General features: G+C 41.8%; 1 protein-coding gene across 5 annotated transcripts; it reads right to left on the reverse strand.

Moving 5' to 3' along the window:
- Positions 1–12: 12 nt before the first annotated feature.
- On the reverse strand, positions 13–24,375 carry EXD1 (exonuclease 3'-5' domain containing 1). Of its 5 annotated transcripts, XR_015701928.1 has the most exons (13): positions 24,249–24,375; positions 23,975–24,139; positions 22,315–22,366; positions 20,897–21,039; positions 20,661–20,791; positions 19,343–19,410; positions 18,001–18,087; positions 16,783–16,887; positions 16,577–16,657; positions 12,325–12,468; positions 9,221–9,412; positions 3,910–4,971; positions 1,827–1,965 (listed from the first exon to the last, which is right to left on the reverse strand). XR_015701928.1 is itself a non-coding variant. In XM_087746235.1 (12 exons), the coding sequence occupies exons 2-12, from the start codon at positions 24,037–24,039 to the stop codon at positions 1,630–1,632; spliced, it is 1,404 nt and encodes a 467-aa protein (XP_087602361.1). In that variant the 5' UTR covers positions 24,040–24,139; positions 24,249–24,375; the 3' UTR covers positions 13–1,629. The 5 variants fall into 5 exon arrangements, 4 of the variants coding, with proteins under 4 accessions (XP_087602361.1, XP_087602362.1, XP_087602363.1 ...); XM_087746235.1 differs by lacking the exon at positions 3,910–4,971 and having other exon boundaries at positions 13–1,965; XM_087746236.1 differs by lacking the exons at positions 3,910–4,971; positions 20,897–21,039 and adding an exon at positions 23,405–23,473 and having other exon boundaries at positions 16–1,965; positions 24,249–24,374.
- Positions 24,376–24,468: the final 93 nt, after the last annotated feature.

Consider the following 24,468-nt stretch of genomic DNA (forward strand, 5'->3'; position numbering starts at 1 on the left):
AGACAAAGGAACTATACAGTTTAATTACAGAATACTGTTAGGTGTTTACAAAAAAAAAAAAAATGTACTGACAAAGAGCAAACCTTGGAAGTTTTTCTGCCACTCCCAGAATTGAGCAAGTCCCACCTGTAGTTTCAGAGAGACCTATTTAAGTACTGCTGGCCTAGTACTCTTTGTGGAGAGGGGAAAAAAAAAAAATACAAAAAACCCAACAAAACCAACACACATTTCCCCTAACAATATTTAAAAGAAATGCACAGATACTTCATAAGCATCTAGTCACACCAATTTACAAATTCCAAAGAAAAACAGCTCCAACAGGTATCGGTACGTACGCACAGGCAGATGTCACGTCCCTTGCAACCTGGCGTCATCACTATTAAACCATTTGCAGCCCGATGCCCAGACTGGTTTTGGACTGGAGTCTGGTTGGGACAGTGACCGTTACCTCTTCTGTTCTTCCCTATCTCATGTTGCTCATCAGTGTTCACCGATACTCAGAGCCACAACCCTGAGAACAAAACCTTCCCTATACTTGAATAAGGTGTTCCCCACCCTGTCTGAAGCATTTGAATGGCAAAACATGCAGTATTTTTTATGTATTTAAATACATCAATGTGTATAAATTCAGAATTTCAAAGGCAAAGGATTTTCAACAGTCCTGTGCTTACAAGTCAAATATAGCGATATGCCAAAAAAACCCCGTTCCAAGACTCAGGCACGGCCTGCATTAATTTTGTCACGTGGTGGAATACTACTATCACTTGGAGGAGCTTTACTTCTAGTGAATACCAGCCAAAGCAAGTATACTGGAAATAAACTGGGTTTGCCTTTGTATCTTATTTTGCTTGGGAGGGAATGCTATACATCTTTCAAACTAATTTAACTGCTTTTGTCCCCCCTTTATATACACTTGTCTATACACACACCACATTAGTGTTACACAGCCTTATCTACACGGGCTTGATACAGTAGTGCTGACAAACAGCGGTGGCGTGCAACCTTCAGCAGGAAGCTTCTTTTCTCGGTTAGCCTAAAATAACTCTGACTTGGCAGAAAAGTCCTTTTTATCCGTACACCTCTTTGCTGTTCTTGCCAGCATAGTGGTTCATTAGGGTGTGATCTTTTTCACTCTCCTATGAAAGACTGTTGTATAGCTATGCCAAGAGACTTATCTGTATATAAACCAAGCCCACATGGGTTGGTCAGAAGGTTTTTTTAATTTTTCCAAGCAAACCCTTTCTAATCTCAATGAACAAGCATCTTATAAGCTCCCCTGTTTACATATCTGGATTGGATGAGAGTTTTACGTACCTGCAACAGGTAACAAAAGAACCAATACAATTTAAGACATCGATCTGATAACAATGCAAGAAAAACAGAACTCACTGTTTTAAAAATCAAAAATAGCTCTTGAAAAAAATGGATCTCAAAAATAGACCACGAGAAGAACAGTCAGGCACAGAAGGAATTTCCTTCGAAAGACAGACCATCATTATTTCCATTCAACAATGGGTTTACCTGTCACTGTAAAGAAAGGAGCTTTTGTTTGACACTTCTGCATGGGGAACAGCCCCTTTTTTCATCTGGATGTCTTCAAATACCCAGTCTAAGCTCATCAAGTCACCTCTATCGGAAATCAGATTCATACGGCCAGCCTGACGTCGGTTTAAGGTTCTTCCACAGATTTACTACTTGATTTTGATTTTCAAGCTTTTCTTGACAACGCACATCCTGATTGTAGAGGGATGTAATTTGAGACACCGCTTTAATTGTGGGAAAGCAATCCCTGTCATCTCTGTAGTCTCCATCCTTCTGTGGATCGTTTCTCTCTTTTGATTCCATGGCTGGTCTGATCAAAAGACCATCCTCATTCAGTCTGTAGTCTTTTATTGCTTTCTCCCTTCGTAGCTTCTGGATCCGTGCCAGCTGACGCAGCTCCTCTGGCAGCTCCATGCAGGTGGGCTGATAAGGAAAAAAGAAAAGAAACGGAAAAGAAATCAAATCAATACATATGCATACACATGCTCTACTTCTGTTAGTACCAGATAAGAGCTCCCTCCATAATTAGCCAATGGAACAGAACAATCAGATCTGTGGAACGGATCAACTACCAGCTTACACAAACAATACCTCAGGGGGAAAAAAGCCCCCCCCCCCCCTTCTTTTAAAGGCAACCCAAAGGGAAAAATATTAGACTTGCATTTATTGTTTATTCCTTTATTATGAAGATCTTAAATCTTTAAGTGATACTTCACATATGGGATTTAGATGTGTCCTGGAAAACCGTTTGCACTATGAAGTTGTTGTAAACCCCCAAAAGAGGCATAACCAGTTCACGTTTGCTTGTAGGAGCCACTGCAAAGGCAGCTTTCCCAGGCTTTTCATTTAAAACCATGGTATTCTATCCTATGGGTAAAAAAACCCAACCAACCAAAAAAACCCAAAAAACACTTACGTGGAAAAAGCCAACACAGTTAACAAATCAATGAAACGGCTGTCTAGGAAGTACATGAAAGGAGATACACTCCTCGATTTGGTCCCGAGCAGTGCATGGGACACTGTTCAAAATACTACATTCAAGGATCTGCTCCTTAACAAGGACTGCAATGCTCACCATCTTTGTAGGAACAACAACAACAACAAAACCCTCACAGTTGCGTTCAGCTGTAGAAAGGGGAATTACACAAATAAGGAAGCTTGATTAAAAAGTAGTAAGAGGCAGCCAAGCACATTCAATCCTAGCAGGTAGTACGGAGACAACTTCAAGACAATGTACAAGCAGCACAGAGTAAACATTACCTAACAGCAAAAGACCACAGAAAGAGTGAAAGGAAACTGGCAGGACTGCAGGTCAGGGGAACGGAGACTATGAAGTAAGCATCCTTCAGGAAAGCAAAGCCACATCCACGTGAAGAAAATGGTAAGGATGAAGTTACAGAAAAAAAACAAAGGGCAGGCCAGAATAATTTTATTAATATTTAACAAAAATATAACAGAACTAATAAAACAATTTCTTTAAACATGAGGAGCACAAAATGTCAACCATGCTGCAGGGCCAAGTGATGATCAGAATACAAAAGCAGCACAGTAAAAAACCAACATTTTTTCTCTTCTACATTCAGCATAAAAAAAAAAAGTGGAGATTCCCATACCAAAACCATTCATTATGTACCCAGAATCTGTTTCAGATTGTCCCATAAATACTTAATACTGATACCTGAAATACAAACAGCAAGGTGGATTTCACCCAAAATTCCTGAACAGTGGAAGATGAAAAAACTGAACTAGTAACTATAGTATCTTGCTTAAAACCTGCCTTGATAGCCAAGGATTGGAAGATGGTAAATGTTTAAAGAAGGTCCTGGGAAAGATACAGGAGGCAACATGCTGGTAAGTCAGATGTCTGTATGAGCATACTGGTAGAAACACTAAGAACAGAATGAGTGGATATACAGATGTGATGCAGTGGAGAAGTTACCATGGCTTTTGTAAAAGGAAACCATGCCTCACAAAACCTACATCTAGAAGTCTGCACAGATCCAGAGAAAGGCTAAATAATTCAGCTGGGATTACAGAAAAAAGCAGAGCAAGCACTTACTTGAAAACACCCCACTTTCCATTCTGTTTAACCAGAAGAATTTACATCCAGCTTCCTAACTCCTACAGTATCCTACAGTGAGAGGTAATCCACGCCCTAAACCACTTAAAACCAAGTTGCATGAAAATTCAGGCTGTATGTTCATAACAATTAATATGCATTGTGTGCAGCCCCTACTCATCTGCCAATTAGGAAAACTTCTGGCTCAGGCATGCAATTATATTTAAACAGAGTTTATGCCATCATGTGTCATGAATGTGTTATCTGGTATTATACACTGCGCTGCACCTTATCTACTGCAGCTTTACCTTAAGCGCATTGGGAAATCCACTCTGCTGCACAGGCGTGTGCCACTCCCCTATGGTACCAGGGCTCTGCTTGTGAACGATCACCACTGAAACAAGAAAGCACTGCACTTCTAGGAGAACATTTGCTTCTTTACACTGACGGGTTCCCAGGCTGTGTTCGCTTCTTTGAATCTAAGTCCTAAACATCAGAATGCAGGTACATTTCCAAGTACTTAACAACACACATGTAGCTCCTTTGCTAGCTCTTTTCTAGTGACAGAGCTGCAGGGGCACAGAAAGCCATTTTACTTGATGTCTGCATCCACAAGAAGAACAATTACTCCTGGCAGACAGTTATGCTGAAAATGCAGGAAACCGCAGAGACCTTCAGGGTGGGAAGTTTGTGTTGAGTTCTCCCCTCAGCAGTAAGGAAGATTATCAGATTGAGAAAAATGCTGAAGAGGGAAGCTGAGGGCTTTGATAATGAAGCGTTGGGGATCAGAGGTTACTGTTTTGCATCTGGTTTGTGGCTAAAAAGTCAGTTGCTTAGGAAGGAGTGTCCACTATTCAGAAGACTCAACTACTACTCGCAGGCGACGACACAAGAAACCACAGAAAGTGTCAACATACATTTTCAAAACTGTCAGGATCAATGAGATGCCTTTCTTTTTATTTCTTTTTTTTTTTTTTTCTTTTTTCTCCGTTTTCCTCTTCATTCTCTTCTCCCAGTACTACATCGACAAGGGTGCTGCATTACCATTTTTGGCTGCTGTGGACCACTGGCAATACTTTACTGTTGCTAACAACTGCTAGGATGCATGACGCCCATCTTTTCCGCAACCCTTTCCTGAAGGAAGCTCTAATCCATGGAGTTGCATCCTGCCACCCTGACAGCATGTCTCCCATCTGGCGTACCAGCTCATGGGCCAGCTCCTCAGTACATCTTCTGTTACTGCTGAAACAACTACCAAATGACAAAAGAATGTGTTTGGCTGTCCAGAAGCAAGGTGGAAGTCTTGCTGGAAGGGCTGCCCACTGGCTGACCGTAAGGACTTTGTTTCTTTGCCATTTCCAGCAAAACATCTGAAAGACCAAGGGGAAGAAAAGATGGCTGAAACCTCAGGTGAAACCAGGATTACCACCAGTGACTGCTGCAATTGCTCATGAGAATTATGATATCCAAGTCAAAGAGACTCAAACATACTATTTACACAAAATACGTAACTGTTGCTTGCTCTGCTCTTACCAGTTTATTGCTATGAAAGCAATAAACTGTCATTAATCTCCATTTCTACCAGATTATCTATGGCCTCTGACAACCTAGGACTTTGTTCCCATCAAATTATTTGTGAAAACTTAAGTAAAGGGAAAATACAAGCTTCTGTTGAAATAAGCAGGAATAACCCCCCCCCCCCCCCCAAGCCATGCATGTTCAAGAAACAAGGCAAAATTAGACACAGTACATACAATTATGCATGTCTGAAATCAAGCACTCCTGAATATGTTGAAGGCCACAAGGATGATCTAACCCTTGTATGAGCTGTGCATTTAGCCAGAAAGTGATTCTTGTATTCTGCCACTAAGGGGGGCCTGTTAGAGCACACAGAAACTTCTCACTGAGGAACAAGAGATGCATGTGAAAAACTGACTGCAGAGACTGGGCATACAGAGCCCAAGGAAGCGTGGTGACAATTACATTCATCAGCCTTATTCACACTTGTCCTTCCTCAACGCTCAGTGGATGCAGTGATCCATAAGGGCAAGTGAACAGGCTTGGCTTTTACTTCATGATTATGCATATTCACTTTTCCTTGCTGCTGTTTCCAAGAGGAGAAAACACAGAGTCTGGTCCAGATCTGCTCCCAGAGGCTGAACCCTCTGATTTGGCAAGAGAAGGATAGAGTAGGTAACTGCCCCGATAGTCATTATTCAACATTTATTGGTCATTTTTTCAGCATTATTCAATTCACAGGCAACCTCAGACTGGGAAACCAAAGCATCTTTTTCACCAAGTATATCCTGATACTGTTATTACACACAAAAGCCATTGGCATTATGAACTTCCAGATGTGGCGGTGACCCAGGAAAGATTAGGAGGATGCTACCATGCTAGTCCAAGCTGAAGTTCAATGTTGTAAACCCTGATCCAGGAGCCGAGATTCAACATGTGACAGCCAGAGGTGGGAAGGAATGTGGCTATGGATTCCATCCAGCTTCAGTACTTCATTTTTAATGAAGTCTCATGATTGAAACTGTGTCTGTAGGTGCGTACTTGTTTTGCAAGTATAGCTTCCATGGGAGTGTCATAAGTTTGGGGGAATGGGAGAAGGAAAAAAAGCATTCTTGCGTGTGACACGACAGCACTCAATAAGATCAGAGGAAACAAGAGCAGGCCAGGGAAGCACGGCTCTGTTCATTGCTCTAGTCAGGTATGACGTACTCAAACACCTCTGTAGCCCAGGGGCACAACAGAAGGCATGTCTACATAACTAACTTTCCCTTTGTCAAAAGGCTGAAGACCTGGTGGTTGTGTTCAGAGGGCACAATCCAAGAACTGAAACAGAACAATAAGGGTCCAGAAGAGGATTCCTTATTTGGATGACGGAAATCAGCCAGTTTCCAGATCTGGTCATCTTCTCCAAGTGCTTGTAAATCAAAGAGGCCATGGTAACTTGGAGACTCTCTTGCCTAGTGCCTTTCACTCCCACAACTTTCAAGTAAAGGCGTGATATACCACAGGTGGTTCCTGTTCACTCAGGAATTACGTCCACCTTCCAATTTGGAAGCTGAAGTAGCGCAAGATATCTTTATGGCCCTGCAGTATTTATTGTCTTTGGCTTTGCTGCAGTCCTGCTTCAGCAACAGAGGAGGCCTCTCTTCCAGTTCTCCAGCATGGAGAGAGCATAGTAGATAACATATTTCAGGTTTCCAAACTGTTTCCCTGGCATGGGTATTTACTTCAGAATCCAAGGAGATCCATTACTTCTGCCGAAGTAGTGTTGGAACTGCACCAGATCGTGTCTGGGGAACAGAGTCATCACACACAGGGACTCCAGTGTTGCTGTTGTTGGAGACTGGCTGCTAAATGAAGTCAAGCTCATTGTACCAGACTGCTGTTCACCAAGGGTCCAAGGTGGAGCACAAGTGTAAATTGTAACTGGTCAGTATAAAAAGTAAAATAGTCCAGCAAAACCATTTTCCAGGTATCTTTCAACTGTAGCTCCACAAAGTGCACAGAAGGCATAACACAGACCATAGTGATGGATAACCTTTACTTCTAAACATCCATGAAAAAGCACTAGAATAAATATGGGGGAGGGGTAAATATCTTGACTATTACTTCATTCTGAGAATCAGATCTGAAGAAAGGCTTTTTGATTCAGGGAATTAATACAGACTTAGCCAGAAAACCTAGAAGTTGCACAAAGGGTTGTGGGTTTTTTTCCTCTCTCCGCCCCCCGCCCCCTCCCCCTTAAAACAGATTTAGCTGAACTCATCAACTTGCAAAGAATTCCCTTAAAGTTAACTTTGTTTACTTAGTGAAGAAACTGAAGCAACAAACCACATTTAACTAAACCAAATTCCATATTTGGAGTTTAAATATGTATTGCAAGCAGATTTTAAATAAAATAGAAGAAACTTTCATTTGTGTGATCTTCTCACAAGACGTAGAAACAACAGAAAATGATTAACAGTGAAATGATGGTGAAAAAGGCTACTTTTACTATCCATACTACAAGATTTCTAAAGCAACTGCAAGAAGTATGATTATCAGATGTGATATTAAATAGATCTTCAAAATGCCAGTTGAAATGCTCAGGATCAGATTCATTCCTTGGCTAATCTTATAGAATTAAATGGATTTACAAAAGGATTGCCTTCAGCAACCTGAGTACCATTTTAAAAAAATTCTACAAACAAATAGCCCAATGCAAAACAGAATTTGTATTCTTTTCACTTTAACAAACTGTTCTTTTCCCATGTGTCATGCCTACTTTTGCATGCATTTCACATTGGAAATTCAGATGTCAAGCTCATTTTTTTCCATGAACTATGAACAACTTTCTTTTTTTGGCAGCTCTCCTCTAAAAAGAAAGGTTTTCAGATATGACCTCTTCTCTTCCCTCTGTGAAGCAACTATGACCTCTTGTGGTTATCTAAACTAATCTCCTCCTAAATCCTCAATAATGGGATTTACTGCTCTGAGCCCTTAAGTAATTCCCAAAGGATTCAAGTCCATGCTTGAGTGCTTTGTTAAATCAGGGCAAAGAAAAAGACAATTTCCTCCATTAAGATGGACCTGCATTCTCTTTTCCTAATAAATATTTCAAGACATTTACATCTGCAAAAATGAGGTGGTAACAGGATTTAATGATGTTAGTTCAGTCTCTTTGTGATGAATGAGGATGTTTGACCATTCACTTTTCACCCGAATTTAACACCAGCAATATCTTACATAGTTATTGCAAGCTCTCCTAAGATTACTCAGTTGAGAAGACAGAAAAAGACCACACCAATACCGCTGCTTGTTTGGTTTGCATGGACCTGTTCTTTCCATTAGTGCAGGAAGTCAAACTCCTTAACCAAAATTGTTTCACCCCTGCTTTAAAAATTAACAAGCAATTACAGAAGTGTCCACCATACAAGGTATCTGGGCATGCAATACTACTGGTTCTATGTAACCAAAGATGCAAAGTGTTACTTGACTTGACTTTTTTTTTTTTTTTTTTTTTAAGATAACACAAGTAAGAATAAATTAGGAAGACAAGATAACTGAGAGATGCTTTTACAGAAATAAAAATCTTTGGCCAACAAGAGACAACACTTCTCAGAAACAGCCAGAATATGAAAAGCAGCTCAGCACTACAGATGACAGAACAGGAGAAAAATAGAACAAGATTTGGAGACGAAATCCAAATTTGCTCTTACCAAAACAAAGCAACTCTGGCAGCTCCAGGTACCAACACTTCACAACTGCCTGTCCCTCTTCATGCCCTCGCACATACACAGCCCCTACTGAGCCCAGAGTTCTCAGTCTCAGATCAGAGTGAACAGAAGGCACATGTGCCTGTGCCCATGCCTCAGCAGCTGCAGCTCACCATGTACAATACTAACTTGAGGTGGATTTGTGCTAATGGACTAACGTGAAATGCAGCTAGGTAGATACAGACACCATCACTTCTGCTGCTGCAGACAGGAAACAAGGTATGTGGCATAAAGTAGGGCGTACAGTTGCAGAAAAGGAAGCTGCTGTAGCTAGGTCCTGCAGAGTTTATCCATCAGAGCCTCAGATCACATCACTAACCAGAGACACAAGCAAAGACATACCTACCTTCGTGCTCCCAAGGTGATCTCCAGACTCAGTCCGATATGCATTTAAATAATCATGTACTACAGCTGTTAGGTCAGACATCAAATTATCCATTAGAGATGAGTGAAGCAGCAGAAGGTACATAGCCTTCAGAGCAAGTGCTTTAAGCAGAGAAGCTGGAAAGGGTCTCAAGAACCACGTGTCGGGATTCTCCTGTGTATCCCAATGCAAATGAAAACGGTTATTTAAGTAGCAAAAATTATAACAAAGCTTTTCATCACATTCTTCTGCAGTTTACAACATATCTCCTGATGCTGATCTCTATTTTCAGTGCTACTGAATGCTTGCAGCTTCTAAGGTCATCTGTGCACAAGCCTGTGGATGTTAGAGAAAAGGGAGTTTGGGAGGAGGGATTGCTTCTCAAAAAAACCCCCAAAAAACCCACAACAAACCAAAACCAATCCAAAAACAAACACTGACCTATTCCAGCATTTAATACTAGGTTCTCTCTCACCGGTTTCTGAAATTAGTTTGTATTCCTAAGAGCTGAGCTTAAAGATATAAAGGGAAAAAAAACCCTCCCATCAAGGGAGCCGGGGAAGCAGCTGGGGATAGTAACATATTCAGCCATCACAACTGGAACCAGAAGAACATGAAAATAAGCCCCAGCTAAGCAGCGTGACCATGATACCCTGAGCAAAACTGTTACTACAGAGTGGCTTACACTGGTATACTTACTACATACATATTACACAGTCATTTTCCACTTTTAGTCATCAGACCAATAGGAGGATTTGGTTTGCTAAACAAAGGAAAGCATGTTGTCATTTTTTGTGATTTGCGATACAAAATTCTCTAAATTGAAATTTTGAGAGACACTATTACAATTCCAAAACTTACATAAAAATAAAGCTGTGTTCAAATTAGAGGTTTCACTGAGTAGCTATTATAGCAATATCAAATAACATTTAATCCAGGCTTCCGAGAAAGGTTTTAAGACTATGAACAGGCAGTGCAAAACCCCTCAGATTTACTCAGCAAGTTACAAGACCAGTACGAAGGGAGAAAAAATGCTCTGGTAGGAAAGAGATTGCTCCTATTCAGTAAAGAAATCCTGCCTATATAGTGAGGTCTCATTAAGTACCTAGTTCCCATATTTAATAGCTTCTTCTGTCATCTTTTAATAGCTTCTTCTGTCATCCCTGTCCCCCCGTCCCGTCCCCCCCCCGCCCGCCTTGAAAAAGCAAGGTCAGGTGATTAAAAACCCAGCAAAAAGATACCACAACTGGCACGAGCATATTTATATACTATTTGTTTAACTAATTTGATATCCTTCTATGATAAGGTCACCCGCCTGGTAGGTGAAGGGGAGGCAGTGGATGTAGTTTTTCCGGATTTTAGTAAGGCTTTTGATACTGTCCTTCACAGCATCCTTCTGGACAAGTTGTCCAGTGGTGGGATGAGCGGGTTCACGGTGCGCTGGGTGAAGAACTGGCTGAAGGGCATGGCTCAAAGGGTTGTAGTGAATGAGGCTATATCTGGCTGGCAACGGGTCACCAGTGGTGTTCCTCGGAGTTCAATTCTAGAGCTAGTTCTGTTCAATATATTTATCAACATCTGGATGCAGGAGTTGAATGCACCATTAGCAAGCTGGCTGATGATACCAAACTGGGAGGTGCTGTTGACTCTCCTGAGGGACAAAAGGCCTTGCAGAGGGATCTAGATAGACTGGAGCATTGGGTTATGATTAATGGGATGAAATTTAACAAGTCCAAATGCCAGATTCTGCACCTAGGATGGAGTAACGCCAGGCACAAGTATAAATTGGGAGAGGAGTGGCTGGAGAGCAGCTCTGCAGAAAGGGACCTGGGGGTGCTGGTTGACAGCAGGCTCAGTGTGAGTCAGCAGTGCGCCCTGGCAGCCAAGAGGGCAAACCACATCCTGGGGTGCATCAAACACAGCATAACCAGCCGGTCAAAAGAGGCAATTATCCTGCTGTATTCAGCTTTGGTGCGGCCTCACCTTGTGTACTGTGTGCAGTTCTGGGCCCCACAACTTAAGAAGGATGTGAAGGTCCTTCAATGCGTCCAGAGGAGGACAACCAAGCTGGTGACAGGGCCAGAAGGAATGCCCTATGAGGAGCGTCTGAGGACTTTGGGCTTGTCTAGTTTGGAGAAAAGGAGGCTAAGGGGCAGCCTCATTGCTCTCTACAGCCTCCCGAGGAGGGGAAGTGGAGAGCGAGGTGCTGATCCCTTCTCCCTAGGATCCAGTGATAGGACACATGGGAATGCCTCAAAGCTGACCAGGCGAGGTTTAGACTGGACATTAGGAAGCATTTCTTTACCGAGAGGGTGGTCAAACACCGCAATAGGCTTTCTAGAGAGGTGGTTGATGCCCCAAGCCTGTCAGTGTTTAAAGAGGCATTTGGACAATGCTCTTAATACCATGCTTTAACTTTTGGTCAGCCCTGAATTGGTCAGGCAGTTGGACTAGATGATCGTTGTAGGTCCCTTCCAACTGAAATAGTCTATTCTGTTCTGTTCTATTTATCAAGCTTATGTTCCCAAAATCTTAGGAGCTCCTAGCCCATTAAGTTTTCCTTTGCTTGTCCCCATCTGAAAGATTAACAAAAACAAGGACAATAGAGAATAATGATTTGGCAAATGCTGCTGAACTGCACAAGCAAGGAAAAAAATCGCTACTCTCATTTTTTCATTCTAATAGTGCTGGCAATAAAAGTTTCCTCTTTCCCTACTTGACCCAGGATTCATTTTAACCAACTTGTTCTGTTGGAACTGGGTTTCAAAATTAGGCAAATATATTAAGATATCCAGAACATTTTTTACCCGAGTTATATATATCCTCTATTGTACAAGCTTTGCGGTTCTTCAAAACCTCAATTTCAAATGAGCTATTAGGAAATACCAGCATCAGCACTGATGCCAACTAAAGCTTGCATCTGTCTCCCAAGTCAGTGTTACAAAATGTCCTTAACAATTGACCTTCGCAATTTGACCACTGCATAGTGCCATGCTCTTAAAAAAAATGACAAAAAAAACATCTCAGGATGGGCAAAGCACAGCTCACAACTGAGTCTTCAGAAAGTGCCTCACTGAATCACTTACTGAAGCCATCTGCTGCCTGCGCTTCATGATGGCATCCCATTTGGAAGGTATCTTCAAGTGCTGCATCAAACACTCCTGTAACGTGCAGACACGGTGCGGAAGGAAGCCGCCTGTTGCCATTGAGAACTGCAGAGCGTCAGCAACCTGTGATGGAAGGGATCAATATGCCATGACCAGCATTTGTTAACCCAAGGCAAAGAATGTGGAGGTTTGACAGCGGGGATGCATGTTAGAAGTATGCTGCCAACAAATTAATCCTCATTTTGACTGCATACAGTTGCAGAGCTAGTAATCTGACTCCTTAAAGCCGTTAAGTTACACAAAAGACTAAATTAAGTTTTAAGAATGACTTATATAAGTTATATGCTGTATTAGTCTAAGGCTCTTTCTAGCCCAGTAGCCTTGTCTCCAGACAGCAGGTGGTTAGGAACAGTATCAGAAGAGAGTAAACATACCGTGATACTTCCGCAGGATACTTATGGTTTTGCCTTTTATCTAAAACCTGAAATAGTGATGCAATGTAAGGAAAACATGGTGAAAGAATATGTAAGCCTAAAACCTGATTTTGCCAGTAAGACTCATCTTTGACAGTGTACAGAGCCAGAAGGGAAGCAGACAACAACCTCCAGCAGCGACTGCATTGCATGGTGTTTGCTTGTTTTGTATCCTGGTTTCATCCCTTTTACCCTTTTGCACGAGAGCAGGAACAGCCCTGACTCTTGTCCCTAACCAGGGAACACCGAGTTGAGTGGGACTGTTGCAGCAGGTACAGAGAGAAGACAATGGAAAAGAGAAGCCTGGAAGAGAGTCCTCTCACCAGGGGAATGGAGAGGAAAAAATAAAAAGCCTGTGTCCACACTCAAAATCTGAGACTGAGCTATCTGTCATTAAAACAACCTACCCTTCAGACTTCCTCTGCTACTCAGAAGCCCAGATTCCCACTCTGGTTCCCTGAAACCCCCACTGACCTCTCACAGCCCTTTTCTCCTTACTACTCTCTCCTGAGAAACCTTAAGCCAACACTCAACGCAAGCATCCGCAATCCCACCAACAAAACCCGTGAGCTCACAGGGAAGCCCAGTTTTACTGCAAGGGTTACAGCTGAAGCCACTGTTCGAGCTGTTCTACCACACGCTGCCCATGTGCTACCTAGACCAGACCACATCATGCTTGGCAGCACCAGTTCAGCCCCTGCAATAGCGACCACAGAATTGTAACTGACCTCTTCTGGCCTCTTACAGAGAGGGTAAATTTCAAGACCAAACCCCCATTCCTAACTTATCTATAAAGTCTTGGGGGGGGGGGGGCAGGGATAATCTCTTCCTGTCCAATAGCAAAGGCAAACAAGCTGGTATGATTTATCAATGAATACAGCTGCCTCTAAGGCATCATCTAAATACCTAACTGCTGCCTTCTCTGGGAGAGAAGCCATGTGTTTGCTAAGCCTACCAGAAGAAAGTGCTAAGCCAATCTATTTACTGAATTTCCAAGGAATAAAAGATTGTATGAAGATATTACGAAGAAAATGCAGAACATTAGAGCACCACAAGTAGAACAAGCAATCTGGGACTAAGGAAAGAAATGTGAGACCTCCTATGCTCTGTGGTAGGACAGAGTATCTCGGACTGCCTATATTTCTGCTAGGCCCACTACATTGCTGAAGGCCAAAGAAATCTACAACCACTAGCTGAAAAGTGGCAGGAAGCATACCTGGAGAAAGGAATTGCAACAATGCAAACCGATGAGTTCACTGAAGAGAAGAAAATGGAGAAGACCCAGGTGAAGCTGACCTTCACTGGATTGTAAGCACAAATCCCCAGGTAAAGAGGAAGTTTCCGTCATTCATTACTGAACAGTCCTCTGTATTGTACTTCTGATTGCTAAAACCTTCTCTGGCTTTGTGCTCTCAGTGGCCAAACACAGATGAAAAGGAACCTCAGGAAAGACCTTCTCAAGCCATAAGTTACTTTTACTCAAAGTCGAAACAAAGATGATGTTCAAATCTATGGAAATATATTCCAGTCTTCTAGATGGTTAGAGGGTTTCTAGTAAAAAATTTCAATGCTTTCCAAACAAGGAGAGAAAGAGACTTAAATATTTAAACAAAAATGAAAGCGTCTTTGCAATCAATAATCATAAAAAGTCTAATCTGAATGAACAAGGTTATAGAATTACCTTGCCCACAATGAAAACAATGTTTTACCTTTTACTGTGAAAATCTTTGTCCAAAGTCATTGCATGCTAATGGCTTGGATTCAAGGAGAAGAAAAACTACGACACGCTAAAGAGTAGCGTATGTGCATTGATCTGTGGAACCAGACAGCAACAGTGACTTCTTCACTTGTACATATTATGATTAAACCTTGCACGGACCTCTGTCTTATGCAAAGTCTCAAGCTGACAAATTTTCTTTATTCTTTCAGCACACACCTCTAGGAAGAATTGTATTATTTCTTTTGGTAGTACACAGATAGGCAACTAACAACATTTTACAACAGACATGGAACTCCGAGCGTGAGAATGCTCTAGCCTCATGATGCAGCGCTGAAGTGTCCCAGAAGGCAATGTCAGGGATGTAAGCACTGACAACAGCCAGTTGTCTGCTCACTATGCAGCTTTTTAGGCTGCTATAGCCCAACAGGGACAAATGCACACACACCAAGGCAGTCAAATGTGAAACAGCAGTATCGGACTTCCACAAACATTATCATTAAAAGTTACTTCAACAGGTGATGCTTAAGTAATATGAGAACGTCAGTGGGGAAGACAGTCAGTGAACATCAGAAACTTTTCACTGCCATCCTCTACATATTGTGTTAATTATATTAGGTTACTTATTGCAAGGAATAAATAGTTGCAGCAACTGGCCAAAACCAGGGATAAATAACACTTTTCAAATTATGCAGACGGGATCCCATCTAACCCAGAGTTCTTCATTCCATTGCTGTGTTTTTTAAGCAGAGTCTCACTTGTGCGCACAGCCTGTTCCAATTTTAACAACACCGAGAAGCTGTCTCTAAGAAGCGCTTCACAAAAAGCATCTATGAGAGTTTGCTCAGAGGTATCTCCCAGTTATTTGCTTCAGTAGCACAGAGTAGAAGACAAGACAGCTTAATGGCTTAATGCCACAATATCAGGTACACCGCAAGGTAGCCAAAACCAGACTACTTCACTAGCTTACTTACATTAGAAGTACGATTCAGGCCAATGAATCAGAGTAATTGAATCTAAGCCTAGAGATCTATCACTGCAAGAAAAGCATGCATGTCAGCTCATACCAAGACAACAGAACGATGAGTGCAATTCTCTGTACCTCAGACCCTAGGGTGGACAGTTCTGGTTAGTTATTTCCACTGTATCAGTTACATGTTCCAGCCAGTACAGTTGGGAGCACTGATGGGAATTTTCACCCCTACCTTTTTCATGCAGTCAAGACTTAACACTGACACTGACTGATATTTGACCTGTAATGGAATAACATAATTTTTAGGGGCAAAAGGCCAAACTATGATCAGAAAGGGACTGAAACCTCTGCTGTATAAAGCTTACTACTTAGCCCAGATTAGGGCTTTAAAGCATCACTATAGGCAGTCATAGATATGACATGAAAAGTCAGTATATAGGCAAGGACAAGTCATACGTAACTATGCATAACATCCATGCCCATTATGAAAGATCATAGCCATTATGTTATTTTCTTCGCTCTTGAAAGGCTCCAGTTCTCCTGTTAGTCACACAACATTAACTACCACAACTACCAGGGCCAGCAGCAGCAAAAACAGATTTTTGTGGTAACCTGGCCTGTTCTCTCACTTCCACCACTGCTTTTATTGGCGAGTGCTTCCCAGTGCTGGATACCTGTAGTCTCAATCTGTTTCTACACTTGTGAAAGGGGCAGAAAGAGTAACAAAGAATATAAAGTACAAGCTGACTTGGCTCTCCTTTAAGTCACAGTAGCCTCAGGTTGTGCCAAGTTTGATCAAGACCAGTTAATACATCTTAAAAAAAACCACATTAAAACTTGCTGCTAATATTAGATATTAACTGCCTTTTAAAATGGGTTTACACAAGACTCTAAATAACAGTCAGCCTTGCCTGCTGGCTCGTTTTAGCTAAAACAAAAATGCTACATTTACATGGTTCAACAACTGTCACATTCTAGTAATGTTAAACCTTCTCTGAGAGAATGCCCTGAACGAGGCTGAAGTTTCTCTTGAAACTTTTGTTCCCAACCACAATATTTGAAGGGTACCTGTGTATCAAAGACATTGAAGAGAAGGACACCGTACTGGTGAAAGAGGCAGTCTGAGATCCAGCGGCAATCATGCATGACCTGAAGCAAGAAAGAGCTGTCAGACAAACCTGTGTCCAACTGCAAGTTTTTTGGTGCAGCTAGATCACTATATGTGTATATGACCTCTGCCACCACACATCTCCTCACACACCCTGTACTCTTACCTTCAAGATGTTTTTGTCTTCCAGCACCATTTGTAATCCATTTTTGAAAGCCTGAGGTCCCAGAAGGAAGATATCAAATAGAAAAATACGGCTCTTTGTTGCTATCTACAACAAATTCAGTTGCAGAGAAAATGAGTGAGGGACAGAAGAACACAGGATTTGAAAGTAGGAGAGAATGCATTGTGGCTTGTCCACAAGCCATAATCACCTACATACAGACTTATGTTGGGGAGAGCAGGTTCCATAAAAAAAAAAAAAAAAAATCCATAAACAAGTCTTGTTTTTTTCAGAGATGCTCAGAGACACACACAATAATTAGAAAGAATGACCCAGTAGTCTACTATACACAGTTATATGCAGCATTTTGAGACCTATCAAGAGCAAACCCTATGCATAGTACTTAAAATACATTCCTACAGCTATGACGATGACATTTTTAAAGAACCACTTCCAACAAAACTCTTGTGCCCAAGACATTCCTTTCATTGTCAAAGACCACTACCAAAGAAATAAAGGACATTGTTTTCCATCCTAGCATTTCAAACAGGATATAAAATTTAGGTTTTGCCTATGTTCAAATTCATAATGGTTTAACAAAAGCCGTTATTTAAAAGCAATTTAGCCATACCAAAGCAAACATTTTGCGGACACTTACTTCTGCATAAACAAGTTAAGTTTGAAGCATGAACTCCCACAGGAGTTTTTGCTTCAGATAAGCACGCTCGCTTTTAAACCAATTGAAAAATAAACTAAGACGATTTTGAGCTAACATATTAAGCTATTCTCCTTTCTGTCCCTTCCTTTATGGATGTTGATAATATCACAGTTAATTAAGATACTGTATCATCTTTAGATGGATTTTACTCCTTCAATTATATTGGCATTGTGATTAGGCCTTGCAGTTTTTCAATAGGTAACAGCTGTACTAGTGTAATACCTCTACCTGTATACAAGTATACAAAAATGGCAAAACAAATGTTACATTGTTATATACAAATGTATATAGTACATACAAGTTAAGTAATTATTATATTGCCTTATAATGGCATAATTCTTTCCATAAAAGGTCTTTTACGAAATACCTGATCTGTCTTGAAGAACATCGTATCTCTTACCAAAACAGTTACATGAGTAAGTCTTAAACACAGGCTAATCCCCAAATGTTTCTCAGTTATGCCTCTGTTTAGTGGCACATTTTGGGACATATCTGCCTCTTACCTCAAGCCATGAGAGTCTTCCGTGACGACACAAATTAACACCTTCTCCTGCTACACTGACAACACACTGCTGTTTCAGGTGCAGCACCTAATGAAAAAAATAGGGATAAAATAAATAGTGCCAGAGAATGATAGGCAGAGGGACAAATAGTAAACTGTGATTTTTCTGGTCATGATCCATATTTAAAAATGTAAATACAGATCAAACCCACAATGAATCTCAGGTATATAGTGATGCAAGAGAAACAGACATGGTATCAGTCCAGTTACAGATAAGACAGCTGGAAATTCTGCAACTAGAAACATCAATGATAGATTTAGCAGAGATTATGGATAACTAAAGAATACAGACTCCCCGATCTCCTCCCAAGAAACTCTCCTAAGTAGGTTTTAGGAACTTGCTTAAGATCACATAAAGAACATGTCCCTTTCAGTTAGAAAGGAGAACTCATTTTCTAAGGTATAAAAGAACTCTCACAGACACAAAAAGTTTTCAAACAATTAAGATAAAGCAACCTGTAGTGCACATGTAACTCAAGAGTAAAAGGCATAAACAGAAATAAAAAAGCCATCTTCTTTTTCAAGCAACAGTTAAGATTCCTCTGTAAGAAGGGAAATCTCTTCCTGTGTGCAAAAAGCTTTTTCCTCTGTATATGCAATAGATTTACCATAATAAAAGCCCAAATCACAACTGATGTTACTGCAAGACAAAATGGCATGGAGGACCTATAGTATTGCTGGTCTAATTCAGAATCTAAAAAAAATGCTATGAAATTTAATAATAAATCCATCATTGGCTCTGAGTTCTGAAACAAAGCCTTTCTACCAAGTCCACTTATGTTGTTATACATGGTTTAAGAGGAAAAGGTCCAGGCACGTCTGGAGTTCCAGACACCTACAAAAGCAACACAATCAATTCCCTCTCCAAATGCCAACAAATCCTCATGTTGTTCCCTTCCTAAACAAAATAATTGTTCACTAAATAGTAATACTGACCCTTCACCTCAGTCACTGGGGATACAGAGTCCGAAAACAGCAACCAACACACACTGATGTAGACTCACATCCACCCACTGCAAACTCACGTGCACTGCACTCTTTCCCTGCATGTATGCACACTTTAAATATATTTTGATGCCACTAGAGATACCATTTCTACTTGACTTAAAGAAGCCAGTTACTGCCTATTACTCAAATGTCACTACAGTCTCCAAAAGTGATTGCCAGTATAAGACGTCATGAAGCAATGCTCACAATCCTGCCACCTAACGGATCTACTGACAATTAGAACGGAACAGGCTTAGAAGTCTTATATGCAGCACAAGAGCTTTCATTGTACTTACTGCTGGGCCAAATTTCTGCTGGAAACAATCAACAACTGTGTAGTCCACATTCTCTTCTTCTTTCTTCTCTAAAGGGAAGAAAAAAAAAATCATTAGACACTCCCTCTACTTGAATAAACTTTGTACAAAGTATGTATTTTAGTTGTATAATCACTCTACTTTTCTGGTTTAGCTGTTCAGTTCTTCCCTCTCTACTTCCTGTACACAGCCAAACAGATTACTGAACCGTCTGATTCAGATGCGTACAGTCTAGAGGATGAGCCAAAATTCTGTTTTTTTGACAGAAAAACTGGCTGTTTAAAAGTGAGTTGCAGCATTACTTTTTGTCATTATGATGCATAAAGGAAACAAAAAAGTTTCAGTTTAAAAAATTACATCCATTTAAAAAAAGGACCCTAATTCCCAGGTTTGTCCAGGGAAAGAAAAGTATTGTAACAAAGACAAAACTAACAGACAGTGACACCACAGAACACAGACAACTAAGTGATCAAGGGGACAAAGAGAATTTAAGCCAGATTTTAATATTTTTAACACCTGCTTAACAATGTCTAATGAACAGGTAAAGAAGGGTTCTCTTAAAGATTCTTCCTTCTCTTTAGGTAAGATGAAAATGTTAATAATACGCATCTATGACAACACAAGGACAATCTTCTAAACTCTAAAATAACAGTCAATTGAAAGATCATAAAAACAAATTTTTAAAGGCTCTCCCAGATCACATCAACCCTTGCTCATCTTCTCCCCTGCTACCCAGGTAAATGCAGCTAACCTTCCTTTAGCCCATACAGGTCTTGCACTCTTGTCACAGCTCTATGAGAACAGAACAAGCTGATGACATTTTGGATCTGTACCTGCGTATGTGTATACAGCAGGACCCACACAATCAAATCAATGCAAGCACATGACAGCCAGCACAGAACCAAAGAGTCTTATTGAGCTCCGAGTTATCTATCATGTCACATACATTTCAGGAACAAGTATAAGATTAAAGCAATCACCAGAAAGCAATGCTCACTGGCTGAAGCACTTTCATTTATCCAAAAGATCAGTTGTGCTGCTCAGCCACTTTTACAGTTGATGAGATCTATGGGATAAACATTCTGGAAAGCAGATGGGTTTCCTTCTGATGCTGTGAACGCATCTGCCGGCAAAGAGCATGTCTGCAGATAATGAGCTCTGTACCTGTCTTTCTGTGACCATTGTTCTTTCAGAGTACATCCTGTTCTGATACAGGCAAACCAAGAGCTTACAGCCCCTGGGAAAGATGTTGTCTGACAAAGACAAACTAACTACATTGCTTGACTAATATCCACATTACCTGAGAAGGAGTATTTTAAGCCATTTGAGGCTCTGAGCTGGCTCTCTAAGGAAACACAAGGAGAACTCCGTGGGCTACAATCTGCTGGTCCTGTGTCTGCTTGTTTGTTCCTTTCAACAGCTGAAGTGCACCTGCACAAGCAAGGGAACCATATGTAGCACAGAAGTCAAAACATCACACATTCTACCAGCATGGACATTTTAATAAAGAAAATTATTTCATCAAATGCCATCTACCTGCATCCCGACAATGAACTGCTGCATGTGAAGCAACTTCCCAATCCAATGTGCATGTTCTTAAAGAAGATCTTGAAGCTACCCAACAATAAGCTTATTTTGCACAAAAGGGCCTTTATTTCAGATAAAATTTCACATTTATTCTGAAAGTAAAAGTTGAAAGCAGAACCTGAACAGTTGTTCACTGCAAAGGTCAGCAATGGTTTCAAGGGAGGAAAGAGTTCAAAGTATAAAGAATGAAGTACCTGACCTGAGCCCAAGAACCACGCAATTTAAATATCTGTGAGTTTTTGATCCATTAGTTAGCTACTAGTAATTGGAGGGCAATTTTACAAGTTCACCAGTACATAAAACAGTTATATGCACTGAAACTTTACTGTAATTAAATGGAAGTTATTAAATCATATAAAACGGTAGCATCTCAGGACCAAAACAAATAGTAAACATTCACCTGACTGAAAGATGTCACATGTAAGATGCTTAATTTCCACGACAGGACAGTCTGAGGTCAAGAATACTTCACTAGGAAATATGACTTATTAGTATAAATTTCCTTATATTGATATAAAACCACCCCACTATGATTACAGAACTCCAATCATGTACTTCTCTATCTCAATAGAATAAAACATCAAAAAAACTTTCTGATCAGCCTTTAGATGTAGCTGAAGAATCTTATATCTGAAATTGTATATTTAAAGGATTAACACAGGAATTTGCTACCGAGGTGAGCATATTCAAGTATGTGTGAACATAGGCTTGCTGAACAGGAAGAAAGAAAAGACAGCAGCCAGCAAGAAGACTGCTGCTAATCACAATTCTACGTACTTTTTAACTATATTTTAAAGACTATTCAGTAGACACCACTTCATTCCTACTTCTCTTAAGAGGAAGAATAAACTATTCAAATGTGGTGTTGTGAGGAGACTCAAAGCAAAGCCACCTAGGAGCATGGGTCTGCAGGAGTTTGAAACGTATTTTTACCAGCTTCCCAAAGTCACATTTATATATGCTTTGAGAGCATCTGTATAAACCTAACCTTCCCTGTGCAATTGTACTGGAACTGTTCCACCACAGAAGAAATGCTCATGGGAAATCCTCCCTGAAACCACAAGTTGACAAGGAAACAAACCAAGCAAATTCTTCTACCTAGGAACACTAGTGGGGGAAAAAAAAAAAAAAAAAAAAAAAAAAGAAAAAAGCAAGAGAGAGAAATTGTAAGCAATAGCTTAAAAGAACCTTTTACACAGTGGAGGTCTTCCACTCACCAACTTGTTCACCTCTTTAGAGCAAAGAAATACAAACTTGGCGCAGCTGAGTCTGAACTCAGTGTTATATTAGACGTAAGTGGTGGCTCCCCTAGCAAGCACATCCCACCCCTTCTCCTACCGTGAAAGGAAGGAAACATTTCAACATACTCGGAGAGCATTGCTGTTCCCTTCCCTGAATCTGGTTCGTCCAGCAATTCCACTGCAACAGAAACAAACAATTTATACTCTAGTGCTGACAAGCAACATTTTGACACTTGTTATCTCCCAAAAAAAGGAGAATCATAACTGATAATAACTACCATAGGATATGGCCATACATGCAAAAGAAGAAATTTAACCCAAAGTATAGTTTAAATAATTTTAAATTCGCTCTGATGTACAAATCTATATAAAATAATTTACATCGATAGCCTAGATAAGGTGCATTTCAGAACTCCAGCATTTAAACAAGACTAATGGCTAAGCATCCCACCAAAAACAAAGTCAGTATCAAACTACAACTAAATTACTTTACAGACTATTACATATACAATAAAGCAGGTGCAAGGAAAAAGGCAGAATGGAGTCAGTCACTTGATAAGTCCAATAGCTGCCTTCTAGCTATTTCCTCCTCAACACTGTGCTCTTTGTCTCCAAAGCAAAGCAGATCCCCCAATAGAAAAGCACAGGACCTTTATACACCAGAAATGTTTTTCTTAAATAATCCCATATTCTTTTCACTAGTGAATCATGGAAAGAGGCTCAGCTAAACAGACCATTTCATAGAGATGCTTTTGCCTGTGCAAGAGTATAAAAGCAAAATCAAGTTAACTAGAACTTTAAGCAATTTAAATTCCCCGCAGAGTCCATTAGTCAAAGTCTTGCACATATAAGAACATACACAGTGAATGTAACTTGCCTTCAGGACGTAAACAGGGCGCCTGCTTATCTCAACTGATTACCTTTGGAATGGTTACTTTCATTAGCAGTCTTATTGGACTTTATTCATTATTTAACTAATGAGCTTTAATGCAGTACAGTCACAAGACCTTCACAAAGTGGGGAATTATTATTATTTCACTGATAGATAATTGGGGAACGAAAGTTGTGTGATTTATACATTCTGATTCCTACAGATTTTAGAAGAAAGATATGCAACTGAAGAATTCAGCAGAGTGACCAAAAAATGGATTTAAAATGCTCAACTAAGAGTGGGCATGATCCCTGTGCCCCAAAACTGCAGTAAGAAAAGCCTCACCATTGACTATTTCATGGCCAAAAAACATCTTTACTCCTGGACTGCTTCTGCCCGTTTCCAAGTTCTTCACTGAAATGAGGGGAAAAAATACAGACATACATCAAGTTCCACTGTTTGGGGTAAAAGCTTATCATTTGCAGAACAAAGCAAGACCACAGGACCGGGTAGCACTATTAACTGGGGGGGGGGGGGGGGGGGAAGGGAATCAAGCAATGGGTTATTTATTCTTTCACGCTGAGAAGAGGCTTTCCACGAGATGACTGCTCACCGAGCAGGGACAACTCAGGGCTGCTGCACCTACACAGCCTCTCCGCTGAGAGCACAGGCAGGTGCTGCTAACTTCTACCCTGAGCACCTGTTGCATTCACCCCGGTGCCGGCTTTAGCTGCCGGGAAGCACCCGTGGGGCGCAGCGGGCAGGCTCGGGGTGGGAGGCTGCCCACGCCACCCGTGACACAGCGCCCACGGCGGAGCCAGGCGCCCCTCCCTCAGCCACCGGTCTCACAGCGCGGGGCTCGCCTGCGCCCCTCCCGCTCCCCTCGCAGGCGCTGAGGCGGCGCAGGGCCCCCACCTGTCCGCAGGAGGAGGCTCCGGTCGGGGTTCACGTGCTGCAGCACCCCCTGGAAGACGCCGCATTTTAAGGTGACTTTAACGGTTCTCCCTAGAAGGGCACCGAAGCGCTCGCTGCTGAGGGCCATGGGGCGGCGGCGGGGACGAGGCTCCCCCGGCGGGACGCCTGCGGCACAGAGCGACGCGGGGCTGCGGCGGGACGCCGAGAGGCCCCGCGCACCCCCCCGGAGGCGGGACCGCCGGAGCCCACACCCAATCGCGGCGGGGAAACTTACCGCCACACGCGGAGGGCAGCGACCGCCGCGCCGCCTGCTGGGAGCCGCCGCTCTGCCTCGGCGGTGGCGGCCGCCGGGACGGCGCCTGCGCCCTGGCGGGGCCTGCGGCGCGCGTGCGCGCGGGGGGTCTGTCGGCGGCCGCCGGGCGGCTGAGGGGCGGGGCGGGGCGAGGCGGGCGGCGAGGGCCGGGCCGGGCCGGGCCGGGCCGGACGCGGCGGGC

The sequence above is a fragment of the Nipponia nippon genome, unplaced genomic scaffold (assembly GCF_047370975.1).
Source record: "Nipponia nippon isolate SJK-2023a ecotype South Korea unplaced genomic scaffold, ASM4737097v1 scaffold_10, whole genome shotgun sequence".
Taxonomy (NCBI): domain Eukaryota; kingdom Metazoa; phylum Chordata; class Aves; order Pelecaniformes; family Threskiornithidae; genus Nipponia; species Nipponia nippon.